Source organism: Zingiber officinale, chromosome 7A, assembly GCF_018446385.1.
Source record: "Zingiber officinale cultivar Zhangliang chromosome 7A, Zo_v1.1, whole genome shotgun sequence".
In the NCBI taxonomy this organism is placed as follows: domain Eukaryota; kingdom Viridiplantae; phylum Streptophyta; class Magnoliopsida; order Zingiberales; family Zingiberaceae; genus Zingiber; species Zingiber officinale.
In genome coordinates this window covers 78,279,879-78,300,138 of record NC_055998.1, presented here as the reverse complement: position 1 = coordinate 78,300,138, position 20,260 = coordinate 78,279,879, and the positions used below count along the sequence as shown (strand labels likewise).

Genomic DNA, 20,260 nt, shown 5'->3' with positions numbered 1-20,260 from the left:
TTTTAATAATAAGGTTGAGTTCATAAACCCTAATAAAATTAAGATCCTAATTAAATATATTTAAAATTTATCTTTTTTATAATAAATATTATTAATTTATATAAAACAAATTTAAATATATAAAATTATATATAAAATTCTAATAACCATTATTAATTTATATAATCATATTTAAATATATAAATAATATATTTAATTTTTTAAATAAATAATATTAAATATTAATTTATATATTAACATATTTAAAAAATTATAATAAATATTATCATTTATCACTTTATCAGATTTAAAAATATAAAAATATTTAAAATTAAAAAACATATAATCTATATTAATAAATTAATAAATCATATTTAATTATTTATAAATTATAAATTTTATATATTATAAATTTATATTAATCGGATTTATACATATTAAAATTATATTAAAATTTTAAAATTTTTAATAAGTATTATTAATTTATATAAATCATATTTATAAATTTTATATATTATAAATGTATATTAATTGGATTTATAAATATTAATTATTAAATATTATTAATTTATATATAAGTATATAACAGATTTAATAATATAAAACATACATTTAAAATTAAATTTATTTAAACAAATATCTAATAAATTTTATTAATTAGATTAAGATATATAAAAAAATATTCTCAGACTTAATGTTATATTTCATATTTTCATTATTTTGTATTGTATATTTGTATGGTATAATTAAATTTTACTATCATATTATGTCTTATTTTATATAATTTTTTTCCCTTCAGATTATCTGTTATCATCTGTCACTCAACCCGAATCCGGAATTCTTAGAAGAAAATCAAATGACATCGAATGGGAGTTTGAGATATTGATTGATCCTAAGAACCTCGACAAAATTAAATGTAAGTTATGTGAAAAAACAATATCAGGAGGAGTGTATAGGATAAAGGAGCACATTGGAAATATACTTGGAAATGTATCGGGTTGTCGAAAAGCATCTCAAGAAGACAAAAATAAGTGCAAACAGGCTATTTTAGAAGGGAGGAACAGAAAGAACAAAATAATGGAAGAACAAAGTTGTAGAGCAGAGATGGTTATTTCCCTAGATGAAGAAGAAGGTCTTAAAATTGAAGGGATAGATGAAGTTAAAAAACCTCTTCCACTTGGCCCCATGGATAGATATGCATCGGCAATTGGTCCAGAAAATGTAGGCTCCAGTGGAAGTAAAGTGCTTCGCCAAAAAAATATAAATGAGGCTCTTTTCAAAGAGAGAACTCAACAAGTTCAACAATATGTTGGGAGATGGGTTTATGAAAATGGAATCTCATTCAATGCTATCGATAATGATAGCTTCAAGAAACTAATGGAGGCAGTGGGTCAATTTGGACGAGGATTCAAGCCTCCAACTCAATATCAACTTAGGGAGCCACTATTGAAAGCTGAAGTTGAAAGAACAAAACAATTGCTGAAGAAACATGAAGAAGAATGGGCAAAGAATGGATGCTCGATCATGACAGATGCATGGAGTGATAGAAAAAGAATAAGCATCTTAAATTTGTGTGTTAATTGCAAGGAGGGTACTACATTTTTAGAGTCTAAGGAGTCTTCAGAGGAGGCGCATACAGCTGAACTTATTTTTAAGTATGTTGACAAGTGTGTTGAACAAGTAGGAGCTCAGAATATTGTTCAGATTGTTACAAACAATGCCACCAACAATATGGCTGCAGCTAAATTGATGAGAGAAAAACGACACGGGATCTTTTGAAGTTCATGTGTAACTCACACTATTAATCTCATGCTTGAAAGTATTGGCAAACTTCCACGATATAAAAAGGTGATTGAGCAATCCAAGACTTTTACCATTTGCATCTATGTTCACCATAAGACTTTATCATTGATGAGAAGTTTCATGAAGAAGAGAGACATAGTCCTACCAGGAGTTACCAGGTTTGCATCAAATTTCCTCACATTGCAAAGTTTGATTGAAAAAAAAGCTAGTTTAAGGGTCATGTTTATAAGTGATATGTGGGAGAAATGTAAATGGTCAAAAACAAACAAAGGAAAATTGACTTACTCTACAGTGATGAGCATGAGTTTTTGGAATGGTGTGACACTTTGTTTGAAAATATTTGCTCCTTTGGTAAGAGTTCTTCGATTGGTAGATGGAGATAGAAAGTCATCGATGGGGTTTCTATATGGGAAGCTTCTTCAAGTTAAAGAAGATATCAAGGTGGCTCTGAATAACGTGGAATCAAATTATCAGCCTATCATAGTCATTATTGAGTCAAAAATGAAGGATAGACTTGATACATCATTGCATACCACTGTATTTTTGTTGAATCCTTATTTTTACTACAAAGATAGTTCTATTGCTCTTTATGAGGAGGTCGCGATGGGGATTTTTAAATGCATGGAAACTTTGCATGCCAATGAGTTAGATCTACAAGATACAATTATTAACAAGAAATTTCCAAAATATAAAAATAAGACTGGGTTATTTGGAAAAACATTGGCAGCAAAAGCATGTGAAAAAAATGATGATACATTTGATCCATGTGCATGGTGGAGTACATACGGTGCTCACACACCTAACTTGCTAAGGGTGACATTGAGGATACTTTCATTAACTACAAGTTCATCTGGATGTGAAAGAAATTGGAGTACATTTGAAGGAGTAAGTTTTAAACTTTCAACCTACTCTTTAATTAAATTAGTTATAATTTTTAACGTCTATACTCTATATTCAGGTACTAACTATAGTATTTACTTTCTCTGTTTTTTTTAGATTCACACAAAGAAAAGAAATAGGTTAGATGCCAACAGGTTGAACAATCTAGTATTTGTCCAATTTAATGCTAGATTGTTGAACAAACAAAAAAGAGCTAAAGAAAGAAATGTTGATGTCCTTCTTGCAAAAGATGCTTCAAATGCACAAGGTTGGATTGTGGATGGTGGGGAAAATGATGAAGTTGAACTAGGTTCCGGGCTCACTTGGCAAATGGTTGATGAAGCAAGTAGAGCAGATGAAAATCTACAACCCCGAAGAAGCTCTAGAGTAAGAGAACTTCATGAAGATGATTTTGAATCCGAAGAAGAAGACGAGGATCACAATAATGATATTGAGTTTGTGTCCGATGAAAAACAAGTTATTGAAAATTATGGAGAAGAAGAAGCAGAAAAAATATGAGTCTATGAGATATTATTAGTTGTGTAATTTTGAACTCATTTTGTTAAGACATGATTTATGTTATTTAACAATTATATTTTGCTTAGTGGTTACTAGTTCACAATGCATTGTAATCTTGAATTGAACTATTGCTACTATTTTCCAATGTTCTACTGTTTACTATATGATTATGATAACTTACTGCATGTTCTATTGTTTAACTATTTCTTTTACTCATATTTACTAAGCCTAGTATATTTCCTTTGCATAAAACTATTAGTTTTCTTTTATAGTTTTTCATTTTTTGGTATTGGAAAGTATGTATTTATTTCAACATACATAGTTAGATCTTCATTGCTATGAAATTATTTAAGACAACATTTAGAGTTGCATATGACATTGTCCACAGTCCACATGAAACAAGGGATACCGAGGAATCCGCCTAACAGCGCCTAGTCCCCGCCTAGGCAGCCTAGGCGCTAGGCGCTGATCTGCCGTCCGACTAGCGCCTAGCGAATTTTAGAACCTTGACCCAGATGGTTTAAAAGGAGACTTATCAGCATTGCGAGTTCTTTCTCTAAGGTCAAATAATTTCACTGGTGCAATTCCACAATAGCTCTCTCTGATCCCATCCCTCCAAGTGTTAAACCTGGCTCATAATAATCTTTTTGGCTCTTTGCCTCCAAGTTTTGGCATGTTAAGTTCCATGATGGCAAGCCAGAACAAAAATGATTCTGTTCAATTATATGATGGTTCCTTTTATTACAAGAGAATGTTATTATAACTGCTAAGGATTCAGACCTTCTATTCACCACTTTGCTTTTAGTAATAATCTCTTTATCTATTCCTAGAGAGATCACAAACCTCCATGGCCTTCGCTTCCTCAACTTGTCTATGAATCATTTCTCAAGAAGCATACCAAATAAGATTGGTCTTATGGGTCAACTAGAATCACTTGATCTTTCAACGAACAACTTATCGGATGGAATTCCAACAAGCATTTCTTCTTTGTATTCTCTGAGCATCTTAAATTTATCCTACAACAATCTTATTAGGAAAAATACCAACGGGCAGTCAGCTGCAAACCTTCACCAACTTGTCATACATCGACAACCCTGAGCTTTGTGGGGAGCTACTCCAAACTAGGTGCCCAGGCAACAGCCCAACCATTGATAGTAGAGGGGCAGATGAAGAAGATGGCATGCATGAAGATGATGAGCATGGAGGAATTTGGTATTTCATTGGCTTTGCTCTTGGATTTGTATTTGGCTTCTGGGGATTTCTAGGTGCAGTTATGATCAAGAGGAGCACGAGAATCAAATACATCCTAATCGTTGATAGGATTTGTGGTCGGTTTATGTGAATGTAATCAAAACTTAGTCTTAAATAGGCCTAAATTAATTCTAGAATTTATGTATACAATAAGATATTCAGACCAAGGTTGTTGAAATGGACTAAGGTTGACATTGGAATTTAAATTATGGATCATGTAAAGTGTGCTTAAGTCAAACCATATTGTTTATCTAAATGTTCTTTCCTCAAACATGCGTGTGAGACACTGATCAACCTCCATCCCATATATGACTAGATTTTCTAGCTTGAAATGTGAAACTTCATGTTGTGAACATGTAACGACCCGGCCCTTTGGCCTCTTGGGCGGCCCTTGCGGCGGTCCACTGGCGACCCTTATGTCGTCGGTCCATTTGGCGACCTCTAATGTCGTCGACCGACGACCCTTGGTCGTGCCGTTACTCACTAGGACTTTTCACCCTGGCCAGTGGATTTTTGCCTCCCCTAGGATTCGAACTCTAGACCTCCAGAAAGTTAAGTCAACGCGACTTGGCTACCAGGATTCATAAACTCTAGTACTTAAGCCTGGAGGTCTAGAGTTCGAATCCTGGGGGAGGCAAAAATCCACTGGCTAGAGGTGAAACGTCCTAGTAAGTAACGGCACGGTCAAGGGTCGTCGGTCGACGATATTAGAGGTCGCCAAATGAACCGACGACATAAGGGCTGCCAGTGGACCGCCGCAAGAGCCGTCCAAGAGGCCAAAGGGCCGGGTCGTTACAAATGATCTCCATGTTCTTCTATTTTTTCTCAATAAAGATAGCAAAGTTTATCACGGATCAAGCTAGGCACCTTCTTTTGGGTCAAATATTTGCACTCCCTTTTTAGATAGTACCTCATTAGCATTGATCCTCTTGAGTAATATCAACTGCACTATAATATTTGGCTTACTAGAGTTGAACGCATTCTACGTGATCTTTGCCAACACAGGCACAATCAAGATTCATAATCTTGAATCGTGTTGAAGCTTTAGTCTTTAACTAGAATGATAGTGTTTTGAAATTATACCAAAGTTTCAGTATATGAAACTGTGGTGAATAGGAGGTGAAAGGAGGAATAAAAAGAAGCTTTAGTGTCTGGATCTTTGCTATTGTGCATAGAGAAGGAGAGTAAGGCAACAGAGCCACCTGGATTCTGGCAGTCAAGTTCATCTCACCAATGTCCAAACCTACAATTGAAAAATGTGAAGGTTCATCTCACCTGGATTCTCTGTTGCTTCCTTCCTTCACATTTGAAGAATGTGGAGCTGACAGGTCGGGGTATGTGAGCAGGTCAGGGTAAGTGACCAGGTCAGGGTCAGCGTGCTGAAGGCGGCAGAGGGCGGCGGTGGTGTCAGCCGTGGACTTGAGCTCCTCGAGGATAAAAATTAAAAGAGTATTCCATTTATGAGACAAGTCCAAGCATCACAAGGTTTTAATGGAGCTCCCACCTCCAACAAACTTAAAATCCCAAGTGCATCCGTGACATTTCACCAAGCTCCCGCTTTTAACCTCCCTCACCCATCCTCACTCCCCTAGCCGCAGCACAGCAAGCTCAAGGCAGGATCTTAGTGAGGCGACCCCCAGCACTGGTTCGCTTGGGATCTTCTCCTGATCGCCTTCCCTTTGCGCTTCAGTTGGGAGTTCGAAGGCGTTCAACCACCTTTATGGCCACTTCATCAGGGAGTCCCCTTTTGGTTGTTCAGAACTCGGAGGACATGAATAGTCAATCACCCACATTGTTAGTTGGGGCCGATGAGAACGCCTGCCTCTAACGGCGGTCCAGAAGCCATCTCCACTTTGCTAGTGCCTTCACCTTTCTTATCTAGTCAGAAACAGATAGAGTTGGTCGATTAAGGCGTTTACCTACCGATTTTCCCCCTTTTTGGTTGTGGAGATATGCATTTGGTTGGTTTAATTTCACGGGAATGAGGACTTCCTTAATATTTGAGGCGCCATTAACAGCATGAGGCCCGTGGTTGAGGCTTTCGGATTCTAGGATTTGGGACGAGGCATAAAGATTACTTCTTCATAAAAGTTCCCCAATTTCTCTTCATCAAAGGTATGCTCCTTCATTGTGACAGCTATTGCTTCAAAAGATCATATGATTTGATGAATAAGGTAATTGTGCAAAGCTGGAGAGACTTGTTGGCACTGTCAAAAGAAATGGCAATCATCTTCACTCCAATGGCACGGAAGGAAGGCTCGATGAGCTCAGCCACGTTCTCGAGATATCTGATGGGGACCTCAATATCTTAAGCATAGGGGTGGAGCTTGGGGCCAGTGTGTGTGTTGGAAAAATATGAATGGAATAAAATGGTGAATGGAAATAAAGTCTGATGTGAATGACATATCAATTCCACATTGGGAGTTAAGTGATATTAAGACTAGGACATAATTGTTGATGTGCAAATCTAGGACTCAAATGGCACAAACTCATTGTTGGACAATCTTTTAGTCAGAGATAGAGGAAAAAGATCTAAATTTTTAAAAAGTAAATTCAGACTTATCTGTTGAGTTGACCTGAACTGATAATCTCAGGCTACCAAGCAGGGAAGCAAGAATTATTTGGGATGGCTGAGTTGGCTGAAAAATTGGACTGCCTTATATGCTCGAGTGCAAACTCCCAACTTCCGAGTTTACACTCTCAACTCCTGTTTGTTGAGTCCAAGTGCAAACTCCTGACTCCCAAGTGCAGACTCCTGATGGTTGAGTCTGAGTGCAGACTCCCAACCCAATTACCAAGTCCGAGTGTAGACTCATAACTCCGAGTGTTGACTCCCGACACCTAAATGCAAACTCCCGACTCCAAGTGCCGACTCCCGGCTTTGAGTGCAGGAAAGAAAATACTGAGATCTACTTTCAAGCAATTTCCTTAAAACAAATCCGTCCTCTGACTGTGCTTTGAAGTTACGATGGACGTCAAAACCATATATACAACCAAGCACTAGTTGTTCGTGGTGAATTGAGAAAGTACCGGATTGATATCATGGGCAAACCAACAACAACAACAAAGCCTTATCACACTAGGTGGGATCGGCTATATAGATTATTTTACGCCATTGAGCTCTATCTTTTAGTATATTATCGTCTATATTTAAATAAATTTTATCTTGTTTTATTGTTGCTCTCCAAGTTTTTTTTTTGTCTTCTTCCTTTTTTGATATGTGTGTTTATCATAGTTTTATATCGCCTAATTAAAGCATCTATTGTTCGTCTAAGTACACGTTAAACGTGTCTCTGGGAGTTTTTCCTCAACAAAAGCAACTCCGACTTTCTCTCTAATGTTCTTATTTCTTATTCTGTCCATCCTCGTATGTCCACACATCCATCTTAACAACCTCATCTCTGTAACTCTCATTTTCTGCTCATGTGGTTGAATCATAACCCAACATTCAACTCCATATAACATAGCAGGTCTAACTGCGATTTCTTTACAATCACATAAAACGATCGATGCTCTCCTCCATTTCAACCATCTTGCTTATATTCTATGTAAGATATCTCTCTCAATCTCTCCATCGTTTTGCAAAAATGATCCTAAATATTTAAATCTCTCGGTTCCGAGCAACTTGTCATCTCCTATCTTAACAATTGTCTCATTACATGTAATATTGTTAAACTTAAATTTCATATATTCTGTCTTGATTCTACTAAGATTAAAACTTTTCCCTTCTAATGTTTCCCACCAACATTTTAGTTTAACATTTACTCTTTCATGTGTTTCATCTACCAAAACAATATCATTTGCAAACAATATACACCATGGTACTGTATATGTGTGCAGTGAGTTCGTCCATAATTAGTGTAAAAAGATAGGGACTTAAAGTTAATCCTTGATGTAACTCTATCTTTATTGAAAATGCTTCAGTTACTCTGCCTGAAGTCATATTCTTAATTAGTTTAATATATGTTACACTAACATCTCTCTTTTCTAGAATTCTCCATATAATTTCTAATCTATCATAAACTTGTTCTAAGTCAATGAATATCATATATAGATATTGTTTTTGCTCTCGATATTTTTCAATTAGTTGTCTAAGAAGATGTATAACTTTTATTGTCGATCTTCCAGCCATAAACTCAAATTGATTTTCGATTACCGCGATCTCCTTTCTTAATATTTTTTTTATTACTTTTTCCTAAAGTTGCATGGTATGACTCATTAATTTAATACCCCTATAGTTTGCATAATTTTGTACGTCTCCCTTATTCTTATATAAGGGAACTAGAGTAATTACCCTCTATTGATCACACATTTTTTTCGTTTTCAATATCACGTTAAATAATTTTGTAAGTCATTCAATACCTTGTTTCCCTAAGCGCTTTCATACATCTATCGGAATATTATCTGGTCCAATGGTTTTTCCATTGTGCATCCTATTTAAAGCTTGTTCTACTTCTAAAATTTGAATTTTTTGATAAAAATTTAAATTTTTGTACTCATTTGACCTACTTAAATTACCCAAGTTAAGTTGGTCACTTAAACCTTTATTAAAAAGTTGATGAAAATACCTCTTCTACTACTCTTTTATTTCTCCATCGTTTACTAGTACTCTATTACATTCATCTTTAATACATTTTATTTGGATAAGATCTCTTGTCTTCCTTTTTCTCACTTTAGCTATTTTATAAATGTCTCTTTCTTCGTTTTTTATATCCAATTTTTTATATAATCGTTCAAAAGTTTCCTTTTTGCTCCATTCACTATTTTTTTAGCCTCTTTCTTGACTATTGTATATTTTTTAAAAAAAATCCTCGTTCTTACAAACATATAATTCCTTGTAAGTTGTTTTCTTTTTCTTTCACTTTCTCTTGTACTTTTGCATTCCACTACCAAGATTCCTCTTCATAGAAAGAAAAAGAAACACAAAAATTAATCTACTTACAAGATTAACCAACAGCAGTAGCAGCATCCTCTTTGTTGACAAAACTTAAATTTAAGCTTTGTAGCTTGAAGCCTACTCCTTGAATGATCTCCACTAGGTTAGAAGTCACTCCAGTTGCTTGCACTGTGGTTTGTTTTGTCAACTAATGCATTGTTAAGAAGAATCAACTTAGTACAAAACCATTATGATCATATCTTAATAGAACTCGATTTCTTGAAATATTTAACTGAAAAAAGGAAGAAATAAGGTTAACATTTCTGTTCCATTTGCCTTGATTTTTCTTATAATGGAGTTTCATATGAATATTAGGATACAACTAGAGATTTGAACCATTAAGTGAACATAAACAAACGCAAAATGTATAAACAAAGTGAGTTCATGAGTGAGTGATCGTCCTAAGTTCTTGATATCATAAAGTAATAGGAGTGTCATGCACAAGGAGATCGACCATTTCCTATAATTGTCTCAGAAGTACAACTCATGATGGAAGAGGATCATCCTCGCAAGTATAATTGTAGAAGAAACATAATGAAAAACCGAACAACTAAACTTATCTTGCTCCAATGATGAGTTGCAGATTTAGCATGCTTGCCTTACATAGTTATCTTGCTACATCAATTCGATCCCGTATCTATAGGTGTCAACAGGTCATGCACAGATCGAGCTTCACTCAGCCTGATACAGTTCGAACTGGGTCGTGAACGGATGGACTCGCAACAGAACCGCCCAGGGCTTTGCAAAACAAGCAAAAACATTTTTGAAAGACTGGAGTAAGTAACACAAAGTTTAGTAAATTTAACACCCATTTGTAGACTTATCTGCAAAGGCAACATCCGACCCTAACTCAAGAATAGGGCTAATTCTGAACAAACTGAGCATGAATTCAAATTTCAAGTGATTTAACTTCATCACAGCAACGAGAATTCAAGGATCAATATGCTCGTACCTCGACAATGGCAATGCCCTCATCTACTCGAACACTCGCACACTGGCATCATTGGTTCCTTCCGATCCCTGAGAAAAGGGGGAAGAATAAAAAAATGGAAACTTCGACTCAAATAACATAGAAATCTGACAAAAATAATAGAATTTGAGTTAGTTAATCAACCTGTAATGCCTTGCTCACGGTAGGAATCGCCGATTCGTCCATTGTTCCTTCGGCCTTCAATCCGCGCACAAAAGAAACCCACATGAAACCCTAATAAAAAATGATTGTTTTTTTTTAACGAGATCAAAGATGGTGAACCTGGAAGTGCATGGTGAGCAGATCCGAAGGCGAAACCGGGACGGCCAACGTAGCCTCTTCATCCTCCTTCGTCGCTTCGGCCAAGACTGTCGCCGCGGCTTGGTCCTCCTTGGCCACGGCCCTGATGGCCCTCCTCGAGACGGGTAGCGGCTTCGACATCAGACGGCAGGGAGGCGATGGCACAGCAGAGAGGGAAGGAGTGAGGTGAGGTGGGGAGACGAACGTGGGCATCTCTTCGGGAAGCAATGAAGGGAGAGGGAGAGTAAAAGCTGGTTCATTCTCGAACACAAGCTTCTTGATTTTCGTTCACACATACGACAGTGAGTAATAAAAACTAGTGAGAAAAGCTCCGTTGGAGTAGGGGTGTTCGTTTAGTTCGGTTCGAATTATTTGAGTTATTTGATTTTTAAATTTTATAATTTTTTTTATTTTAATTAAAAATTAAATTAAATTAATTATAAATTAAATTGAATTACCAACGGATTATTCTCGGATATTAACTAACTTAATTTTTTTCATTTCAAATTTTCAATTTTCTTCAAATAAATAAACTCTAAACAATTTATATTTACAAATAAATAAGTTTCAAATTTCATAAAATAATTTTATAAGAAAAAAAAATTATTGCATCCCAAAGATTCCAAAGATTATATTTAAAAAATTATAAAATATATATTAATTCCTTATTCGGATTTCGAACCGTTTATTTGAATGAGGAACTAAATTCAAAATCAAACCATTAATCCAATTAATATTTTGGATCAGTGCATTCAATCAACTTGAATTTCATTTAACAAAATTAAATAATCCGAATGTTATTTAGATCGAGTGGGTTAATGAATTGATCCAAATAATGAATACCCCTAATTAAAGATGTCGAACATGAGATTCGGATATAGGTAGTCAATGTGAACCGGAATTCTCAACTTGACCACCTTAAGTTAGACCGGAATCAATTTTAAGTACAGAGGAAGTTTTAGTTTTACCCAATATATACCTAATTTTTATAATTTCAAAAATACGTATCGCATTTCCATTATACTCTTCTCTTCTTTCCACATTCAAATTTTTATCATATCCATTTAAAATTTCAGTCCTCTCAACGTACCTGTCAAATTAAGATTAGATGTTATAATTATATTAAAACATTAGGTAGAAATATATTAATTGTTGTTTAAAGTGATTAGAAGTTCTTTAGATCTATCAATTAATTTCGTCTAAACTAACTGATAGATCTAACATCATTCAATAATTTAAAATTTTGATATTTTTTAAATTAGGGGATCATAAGAATCTATTACACCCTGTTTGGAATCCTATGAAAATGAATTCCTATGGTAATTGAAATTCAATTTCATAGTTTGGAATGAATTTTTGAGATGGATTTGATATGGAATTCAATACCAATTCCATTCAAAACGTGAACAGTAAATCAGACCTCGATGGTCAGATTTGGATAGGAAATTTATCATGAACAACTAAAATTACTTAATTGTCCTTTTAACTTAAAACTCTTTTTTCCATCTGCCGACTCTCTTGTTTTCTCCTGCCTTTCTCCCGTGCACCGTTTCTCCTTGCGCCGAAAACATCTCCTTGCACCGTTTCTCCCGTGCGCCACCTTCTTCATATTGCTGTCGGCCACCTTCTTCTCGTCGCCACTGTTGCATCATCAATCGGAGGTATGGATGTTGTTGATTTTGTGCTTCGTTGGTTTTGGCCTTTGTTTTGTTTTTTGCTTTATTAGTTTTGCCTTTGTTTGGTTTTGTAGCGTATCTTTGTGGCTTTGTTTTGTTTTGGTTTTGTGCCTAAACTATTCTGTATTGAAGATGGTATTTATCTTGTTATTTGTTTGTGTGGTACAAAATATAGAAGGTACAAGCTATACTGCTTGTTTGTGTGGTACAACTTATCTTGTTATTTGTTTCTTTCCAAACTATTGTCTACTACATGGAAGTTGGTACTTGTTCAAGCAAAGATTGGCAAATCCAGAGTTAGCATTCAATATGGCTATAAGTGAGCCAAGATTGGAAAATTGAAAGACACTTACATTGTACGTAATATGAGGTAATTTGATAGAAATGCAATCTTAGTCATAGTTGCTTATGCTGGTTATTTAGCTTGCATGCAATATATGACTCGACGTGTGTCTCGTATTGAAAGACCAACTACCCAATCACAACGATGTAATGGAAACCAAGTGCGCCGAGAATTGATGGCTCAATTAGAAGCCCATTATAACTCACACTCTGTAATACGCATGAGTTATGATGCTTTCACTCGATTAGTTGCAATACTTCGTGGAAGAGGACTTCTGAGGGATAATCAATACAGTTTTGTTGAGGAACAAGTTGCTAAGTTTCTACATATTTTAAGTGGTCAAGGACGTGTTCGATCAGAAAGTTTTTTCTTTCGTCGATCTACTGAGACCATTAGTCGTCATTTCCACAAAGTTCTTAGAGCTTTAATAACACTTCAAGATCAATTTTTAGTCCAACTAAATGGTTCTACTGTCTCACCACAAATACTCAACAGTGGAGGAAGATTCTATCCATACTTTAAGGTATTTTTAAATATAAATATTGTTTTGAATTTATTTTTGTAATGTCACATGATAATGATTACTGGTTTATGTTGAAACTTTTAGAATTGTATCAGTGCAATAGATGGAACACATATCCAAGTGAAGGTTTCAAAAGAAGATGTGTCAAGGTATAGAGGAAGGAAAAACTATCCTACAATGAATGTCTTGGCAGCTTGTACTTTTGACTTGAAATTCACGTACGTATTACCTGGGTGGGAGGGCTCCGCTTCAGATTCAAGAATTTTAGATAATGCGTTAAGTAGAGAAGATAATCTAAATGCCCCTCAAGGTATTAGGATTTTCCATAAATTTGTTTCATGTCTATTTAAAACTTTTCTGAATTTTTTTATATAAATATTTTAAATTCTATTGTTTAGGTAAGTTCTACTTGGCCGATGCTGGATATATGTTGAGGTCAACATTTCTCACTCCATATCGAAGCACTCGATATCATTTGAAAGAATATTTTTGACATCCGCCTGAAAACCCAAAAGAGTTATTCAACTTAAGACATTCCTCATTACGCAATGCAATTGAAAGAGCTTTTGGTGTTTTGAAGAATAGGTTTCCAATATTAGCAGCAATGTCTAGATATGATGTAGAGACAATGAGTGAAATTGTTTTAGCATGCTGCATCTTGCACAACTTCTTAGTGAATTTTGATCCAGATGAAGAAATTATTACACAAGTTGATAGGGATCTTATGAATAATGAGCTTGATCATGGACTTGCTAATGGAGCAATTGTTAGAGTAGAAGATGGACGAAGGGGGGGAATCTTAAGAGACTCTATTGCCGCACAAATGTGGAATGATTATATAACTAGACATTGATTTTTTTTGTGTATTATTGTTGCTCTCAAACATGAACTAGAGTTGATGTATGGTTTGATTTATTAGTTGTTATTGGATGTGACATTATAATGGATGATTAACTTTCATGTTTTATAATTTATTATTGTGTTATTTTAATTTTAGTACACTATAAGTGGTGATATGGATGTTGAAAAAGTTTTTGAAGTGGAAGGAGGAAATGATTGTAATGCATACTTTAAGTAGACCACAGAAATGGATGGTGTGATGCTTGAAGTTCTTAGGGAGCAAAAGAGTAAGGGTCAAAAGGAAGATAGAGTTTTTTCTACTGAAGCATATAGGAAGGTGGTAGAGGAAATTAATGATAAATTTTCTTTGAACATCAACAAAACCAAAGTGATGAATCGTCTCAAAACTCTTAAAGAACAAATGGTGCTAGCAAAAGAAATTGAGTTTAAAAGTGGAATAGGATGGAATGCTTCTTCTAAAACATTTGAGGCTCCTCTAGAGGTGTGAAAATCCCCGATAAAAGTATGAGTATTATATTTCATTTCCTATAATATAGTTGGTAGCATCTTCCTTGCACATGCTTGTTTACGAACTTTCTTATTGTGATTTCCTTTTGTTACTAGGCCAATCCAAAGTACAAAAATATCAAAGGAAAATCCCTTCACCACTTGGAGATTCTTAGAGAGATATATGAGAAAGATGTAGCAACTGGAGCTCAAGCTGAGAGTGCTAGAGAAAAAGTACAAAGATGGAAAAGGGAGGATGCTCATATTAGTATTGATGAAATTGATGAGATGCAAGCAAACAATCAGGGTTATTTGGATAATTTTTCTACCTTTGATTTTGAAAGTATGCCATCAACACCGGTTTCACAATTTGGAACATCAAATCCTTTTGTACCTAGTGCTTCAGTTGTGAAAGGTAAAAAAAGAAAAGCACCAATGACAAATGAGTACTCATCCCAATTAAATGAGGTGTCTTCGGCAATGAAAGATATTGCACAAACTATTTTAAATACAAACACTCAAGTTTGGAAGCCTGCAGAAATATATGAAGCAGTAGCTAAATTGGGTTTGGAGGTTGATAAACTTTTTGAAGCTGTTGAATTGCTAAATGAACATCCTAATCTTATTGGAGTTTTTTTTGGTTTCCCAGAAGAGCTACGCTTGCAATGGTTAACTAAAAAGTTAAGTTGGTGATTTTATGTATGTATTTTTTTTTGGGGGAAAGCCGTTGTGTTCATACAACAACTTAACTTGGTACTTTGGTATGTTTTGGGGAGTAGTCAGGTTTGCTACGGTATGTTTGTATAGGAAAATACTCAGGTTGCTACTGTAGGACCGTTAGATTCGATAGAGGGGGGGTGAATATCGATTCGAAAAAACAAGAGTTTAAGCGCAGCAGAAAAAGATAAAGTAGACACAAATATTTTTACTTCGTTCGGAGCCTGTGACGACTCCTACTCGAAGGCCCGTGGTCCTTGACCACTTTCGTTGGGCAATCACTAGCAAGTCGAAATATGATTACAGAAAAAGTACAGGAGATGCTAGTAATAATAAAACAATACCGACAAAAAGAAAATTAAACAAAAACCGAAAGAACACTTTTGTCGGAGCGTTGTTGGCGTCGCACTTGAACGTCGAGCAGCAAGATCAGTAGAAGAGTTCTCAGTCAAAGTTTATTATGAAGCTCCTGTCTGGGGCTTCTTTTATATACTGTTCCGGGCGCTTGGATCCCTTCCGGGCGCCTGGAGTGTGACGTAACTGCTCAAATCAAGATGCTCCACGTAGCGACGAGGTGTCTGGATAAAATTCGCCTTCCGGGCGCCCGGACCTCCGGGCGCCCGGATCCCCTCCGGGCGCCCGGATCCCCTCCGGGCGCCCGGACCACCTTGTTCCAGAAATACTCCTTTTTCCTGCAAAACAAGGTTAGTCCGAGACAAATATATATCCTGTAAAACAAATGGTTAGCACAGTTAAAGTTCAACAGATAGATAAAGAGAGTATGACTTAGATTCCGTCTTTCCGAGACCGGAATCTAGTCACGATCTCGACTTAGACATCCGAAATGGATCTAAGCCGGATCGACGCCTAATGTCCCCTTCCCGGGAACGCGTCCTCACAGTCACTCCCCTCCAGTGACTTACCTTACTTACCTGCCAGACGTCTGGTCAGCCCGTCGACCTAGCTGGACTTCTCGCCAAGCGTCCGGTCAGTCCGTCGACCCGCTTGGACTTCTCGCCAGCTATCCGGTCAGCCCGTCGACCTAGCTGGACTTCTCGCCAGCTATCCGGTCAGCCCGTCGACCTAGCTGGACTTCGTGCCAAGCGTCCGGTCAGCCCGTCGACCCGCTTGGACTTCTCGCCAGCTATCCGGTCAACCCGTCGACCTAGCTGGACTTCTCCTGCACACTCGATCAGAGTGTTAGACAACAACAAACTAACTTAACCTGATTTGTCATTCATCAAAACCTGGGTTAAATCGTTAGTGCTAACCGCACCAACAATCTCCCCCTTTTTGATGGAATGACAACCTGGTTAAGTTAGTGAAAACATATGCAAGTAACAACATGCATTTATGTGGTTTTTAAGTTAGTTAGTATTTTCAAATTGGTTTAGCTAACTTAACCACCTAACCCTTCTCCCCCTTTGGCATTCATCAAAAAATAAGCATGGATTAAATAATTATAGACTTCAGACAAAAAAAATATCAAGTTAACCTGGGGGAGTTTAAGCTTTTGAAAATTTGTTTAAAGCATTAGCTTTTAGCTTTTAGAAAGCTAGCTAAGTTTAGATAGTTTCATTTTCAAACATAAGTTTTCAAAAACCAAAATTCCAAAACTAAGTTTGAAAAATTTATTTTTCCAAAAACTGATTTATTTTTCAACACTAAGTTTGTAAACGATTTAATTTAAAACTTAAGTTTTGACAATGATTTAAGTTTGAAAAATCTAACTTTCATAATTTTCAACACTGAGTTTTTGCAAATCAAATTTCAGTTTGCAAATATTGATTTTGAACTTTACTTTTAGTTTTCAAAGGAGTTTGGTAGAACTAATTTTGATAAAGTAAAATAATTAAATCTAATTTTCAAAAATCAAAATTTTAAAGTTCAAAAGTACTAGTTTCAAAACCATGGTTTAAAATACTTGAAAAGTTCAGTTTTCAAGTACTAAGTAAAAAGGATAAAAAGTTTGTGATTTAAAACAAACAATTGTGAGTTGATTTAAGAAATTTTTCATAATTTTAAACAGGTTGATTTTGAAAACTGATTTTTAAACTTTGATTTTCAAAATTAAGTTTAAAATTCGATTTGAAAAACTGAATTAGTTTTATTTTTCCCCCTGAACCTGACATAAAATTTTGAAAATATTTGCTAAATATATTCAAAGTAGAAAAAAAATCGAGGTAGAATTTTATAGAGAGATTTTAAAGAGAAGATTAAAAAATAACACTTAAGGAGATAATTAAAAACCTCCCCCTGAATTTGATACTCCTTTAATTTATTAATCCTCCTTATTTATTACTCCCCCTTAATATAAGATTTTACAACCGTAACATACTTTCGTACCTAAGTGTTTTAGGCGATTGTATAATTATCTTTATAAAATTGTTCATTTAAATTTGACTAAACGTAATTAACGTTAGATTCAGTTGAAATGAGTTAACCTTTAGTGTAATGTTAAGTAAGATAAGTTGTTATTAATTCAATAATTAATCAATATTAATAATTTATTGATTAAATTTTGCTATAATCTAAATTTTGTATTATTGATGAAGGTGTTAGTTATAATTCATTACTTCCTTTTAAGTTGGCTTAACTTAGTTTAAAGTTGGTAGTAATTTGAAGTTAAACTCGTTATTAAACAAGGTTAAGTAAGGTTCAATTTAAGTCAAACTTTAATTATGTTTTAATAAAAATAATTAATATTTTAAAGGTTGATTAAGAAAAATGACTTAGAGTAATTTTAATATTTTTACTAAGGTTAAACCTAGGTTCTGATCAAATCAAGCTTAGTTCTCAAATAAAGTTAAACTTAAATAGTTAAGTTCTACTTATTAATTACATAATTAAGTTTAAAGTTGAAGTTAACGGAATTTAAGTTTTTAAGTTAGGTGTCTAAATTTTAAATGAATTTAAAAGAATTATAATAATTATTATTTTTAAGGGATTTCTAACAGGAATTTAATGACAATTAATATACCTTCAATTCAGTTTTGATTTTAGATTAAAATTAATATCAGTGATTAATTTAGCTTTAAGTTTTAAGTTTAAGTTAAATTTTTAAGTTTTAATTTTCAGTTAGGTTAAATTAAGTAATAATGTTTAAGATTAAAAATGAGTTTAAAGTCAAAATAATAATTTTTAAAGTGAAAATAGTCTATAGAAATAATTTATTATTATTACTATTTTTTTTAAGTTAAAAGAATTTTATTATAGTGAAAAAATACGAAGAATTTTTCAAAATGATACATAATTTTTAAAATAGTTTTTAAATGATTTTTAAAAGTTTTTAAAATAATTTTTGAAATAATTTTTAAGTTAAAATAATATAAAAATATAATTTTTTATATTAAAATAATTTTAAGTTAAAATAATTTTTAAGTTAAAATAACTTTTAAGTTAAAATAATTTTTATGTTAAAATAATTTTTAAAATAACAATAATTTTTAAAAGGTTTTAAAAGAATTTTTTAAAGTTTTTAAAATGATTTTTAAAAGAGTTTTTAAAATAATTTTTAAAATGTTTTAAAATAATTTTTAAAAGAATTTTTAAAGTTTTTTTTTTTAAATGATATTTAAAAGAGTTTTTTAAAATAATTTTTAAAATGTTTTAAAATAATTTTTAAAAGAATTTTTTTAATGTTTTTGAAATGATTTTTAAAATAGTTTTTAAAATAATTTTAAAAATGTTTAAAATAATTTTTAAAATAATTTTTTTAAGATTTTTAAAATGATTTTTAAAATAATTTTTAACAGAATTTTTTTTTTAAAGTTTTTTTTTTAATAAGTTTTAAAAGTTTTTAAAAGAATTTTTAAAATCAGTTTTAAAAATTTTTAAAAGAATTTTTAAAATAATTTTCAAAATAAGTTTTAAAAGTTTTTAAAAGAATTTTTAAAATAATTTTTTTTTTAAATAAGTTTTAAAAGTTTTTAAAAGAATTTTTAAAATAATTTTTAAAATCAGTTTTAAAAAATTTTTAAAATAATTTTCAAAATAAGTTTTAAAAGAATTTTTTAAAATAATTTTTTTTTTTAAAATAAGTTTTAAAAGTTTTTAAAATAATTTTTTTTTTAAAATAAGTTTTAAAAGTTTTTAAAAGAATTTTTAAAATAATTTTTAAAATCAGTTTTAAAAATTTTTTAAATAATTTTCAAAATAAGTTTTAGAAGTTTTTAAAAGAATTTTTAAAATAATTTTTTTTTTTTAAAATAAGTTTTAAAATTTTTTAAAAGAGTTTTTAAAATAATTTTTAAAATCAGTTTTAAAAATTTTTAAAATAATTTTCAAAATAAGTTTTAAAAGTTTTTAAAAGAATTTTTAAAATAATTTTTTTTTTAAAATAAGTTTTAAAAGTTTTTAAAAGAATTTTTAAAATAATTTTTTTTTTAAAATAAGTTTTAAAAGTTTTTAAAAGAATTTTTAAAATAATTTTTAGATTAAGATAATTTAAGTTTAATTTTTAAAATAAATTTGTAAGTAAAAATTAAAATTTAATTTTTAAACTAAATTTTTAAATTAAAGAAAATGTTATTTTAATTTAATTGATTTAATTTTAATTTAATTTAATTTAATTAATTTAATTAATTTCTTTTAGGTCCTTAGTCATCTCACCTGATCTACATTTTCAATCAGGGAATCCTACAATTTTGTGAGATTAATTAGATTTAATTATAGAGTTTGATTTAACTTATGTTAGATTCAGGTTTAGCTTTGGTATCAACAAATAGGCATTTTTCGGATAAACTTCTAAGCTTGGCGAGTCACTTGGACGTCATTAGAAGTAACCAACCTTTCGAGGTTTTCCGAATAGTCCTATCCATGGAGCTTAGTACTAAACCTTGGTCTAACTAGTTAGGTTCTGTTTAAGGGTAGCTTCGGTCAGTTCCACTTGGCCAAATGCACCAGATCGAAGTCATATATTTCTAGACATGCGATGCCCAAGCTTCCCTAACGTACTATCATCCAAAAACTTTACCCGTACCGTGATTCAAGTTAAACTGCCGGGTTAGTTTATTTG

General features: G+C 32.9%; 2 protein-coding genes across 4 annotated transcripts; one reads left to right on the top strand and one right to left on the bottom strand.

Moving 5' to 3' along the window:
- Positions 1–9,378: 9,378 nt before the first annotated feature.
- Positions 9,379–10,917, bottom strand: LOC122000199. Of its 3 annotated transcripts, none has more exons than XM_042554685.1 (4): positions 10,620–10,917; positions 10,482–10,535; positions 10,320–10,387; positions 9,380–10,244 (listed from the first exon to the last, which is right to left on the bottom strand). In XM_042554685.1, the coding sequence occupies exons 1-3, from the start codon at positions 10,848–10,850 to the stop codon at positions 10,343–10,345; spliced, it is 330 nt and encodes a 109-aa protein (XP_042410619.1). In that variant the 5' UTR covers positions 10,851–10,917; the 3' UTR covers positions 9,380–10,244; positions 10,320–10,342. The 3 variants fall into 3 exon arrangements, with proteins under 3 accessions (XP_042410617.1, XP_042410619.1, XP_042410618.1); XM_042554684.1 differs by having other exon boundaries at positions 9,380–10,105; XM_042554683.1 differs by having other exon boundaries at positions 9,379–10,387.
- Positions 10,918–14,266: 3,349 nt separating this feature from the next.
- On the top strand, positions 14,267–15,219 carry LOC121999451 (uncharacterized protein At2g29880-like). The gene is made up of 2 exons (XM_042554135.1): positions 14,267–14,521; positions 14,644–15,219. The coding sequence occupies exons 1-2, from the start codon at positions 14,267–14,269 to the stop codon at positions 15,217–15,219; spliced, it is 831 nt and encodes a 276-aa protein (XP_042410069.1).
- The last annotated feature ends 5,041 nt before the right edge of the window (positions 15,220–20,260 follow it).

What these genes read in the sequence shown, in the direction of transcription:
- LOC122000199 (XM_042554683.1), bottom strand. Translation starts at nt 10,850, where the DNA reads ATGCCCACGTTCGTCTCCCCACCTCACCTCACTCCTTCCCTCTCTGCT. An exon ending in TGCTCACCATGCACTTCCAG is followed by an intron (nt 10,536 to 10,619) that starts GTTCACCATCTT and finishes CGCGGATTGAAG; the next exon opens with GCCGAAGGAACAATGGACGA. An exon ending in CCGTGAGCAAGGCATTACAG is followed by an intron (nt 10,388 to 10,481) that starts GTTGATTAACTA and finishes CCCTTTTCTCAG; the next exon opens with GGATCGGAAGGAACCAATGA.
- LOC121999451 (XM_042554135.1), top strand. Translation starts at nt 14,267, where the DNA reads ATGGATGGTGTGATGCTTGAAGTTCTTAGGGAGCAAAAGAGTAAGGGT. An exon ending in CATTTGAGGCTCCTCTAGAG is followed by an intron (nt 14,522 to 14,643) that starts GTGTGAAAATCC and finishes TTTTGTTACTAG; the next exon opens with GCCAATCCAAAGTACAAAAA.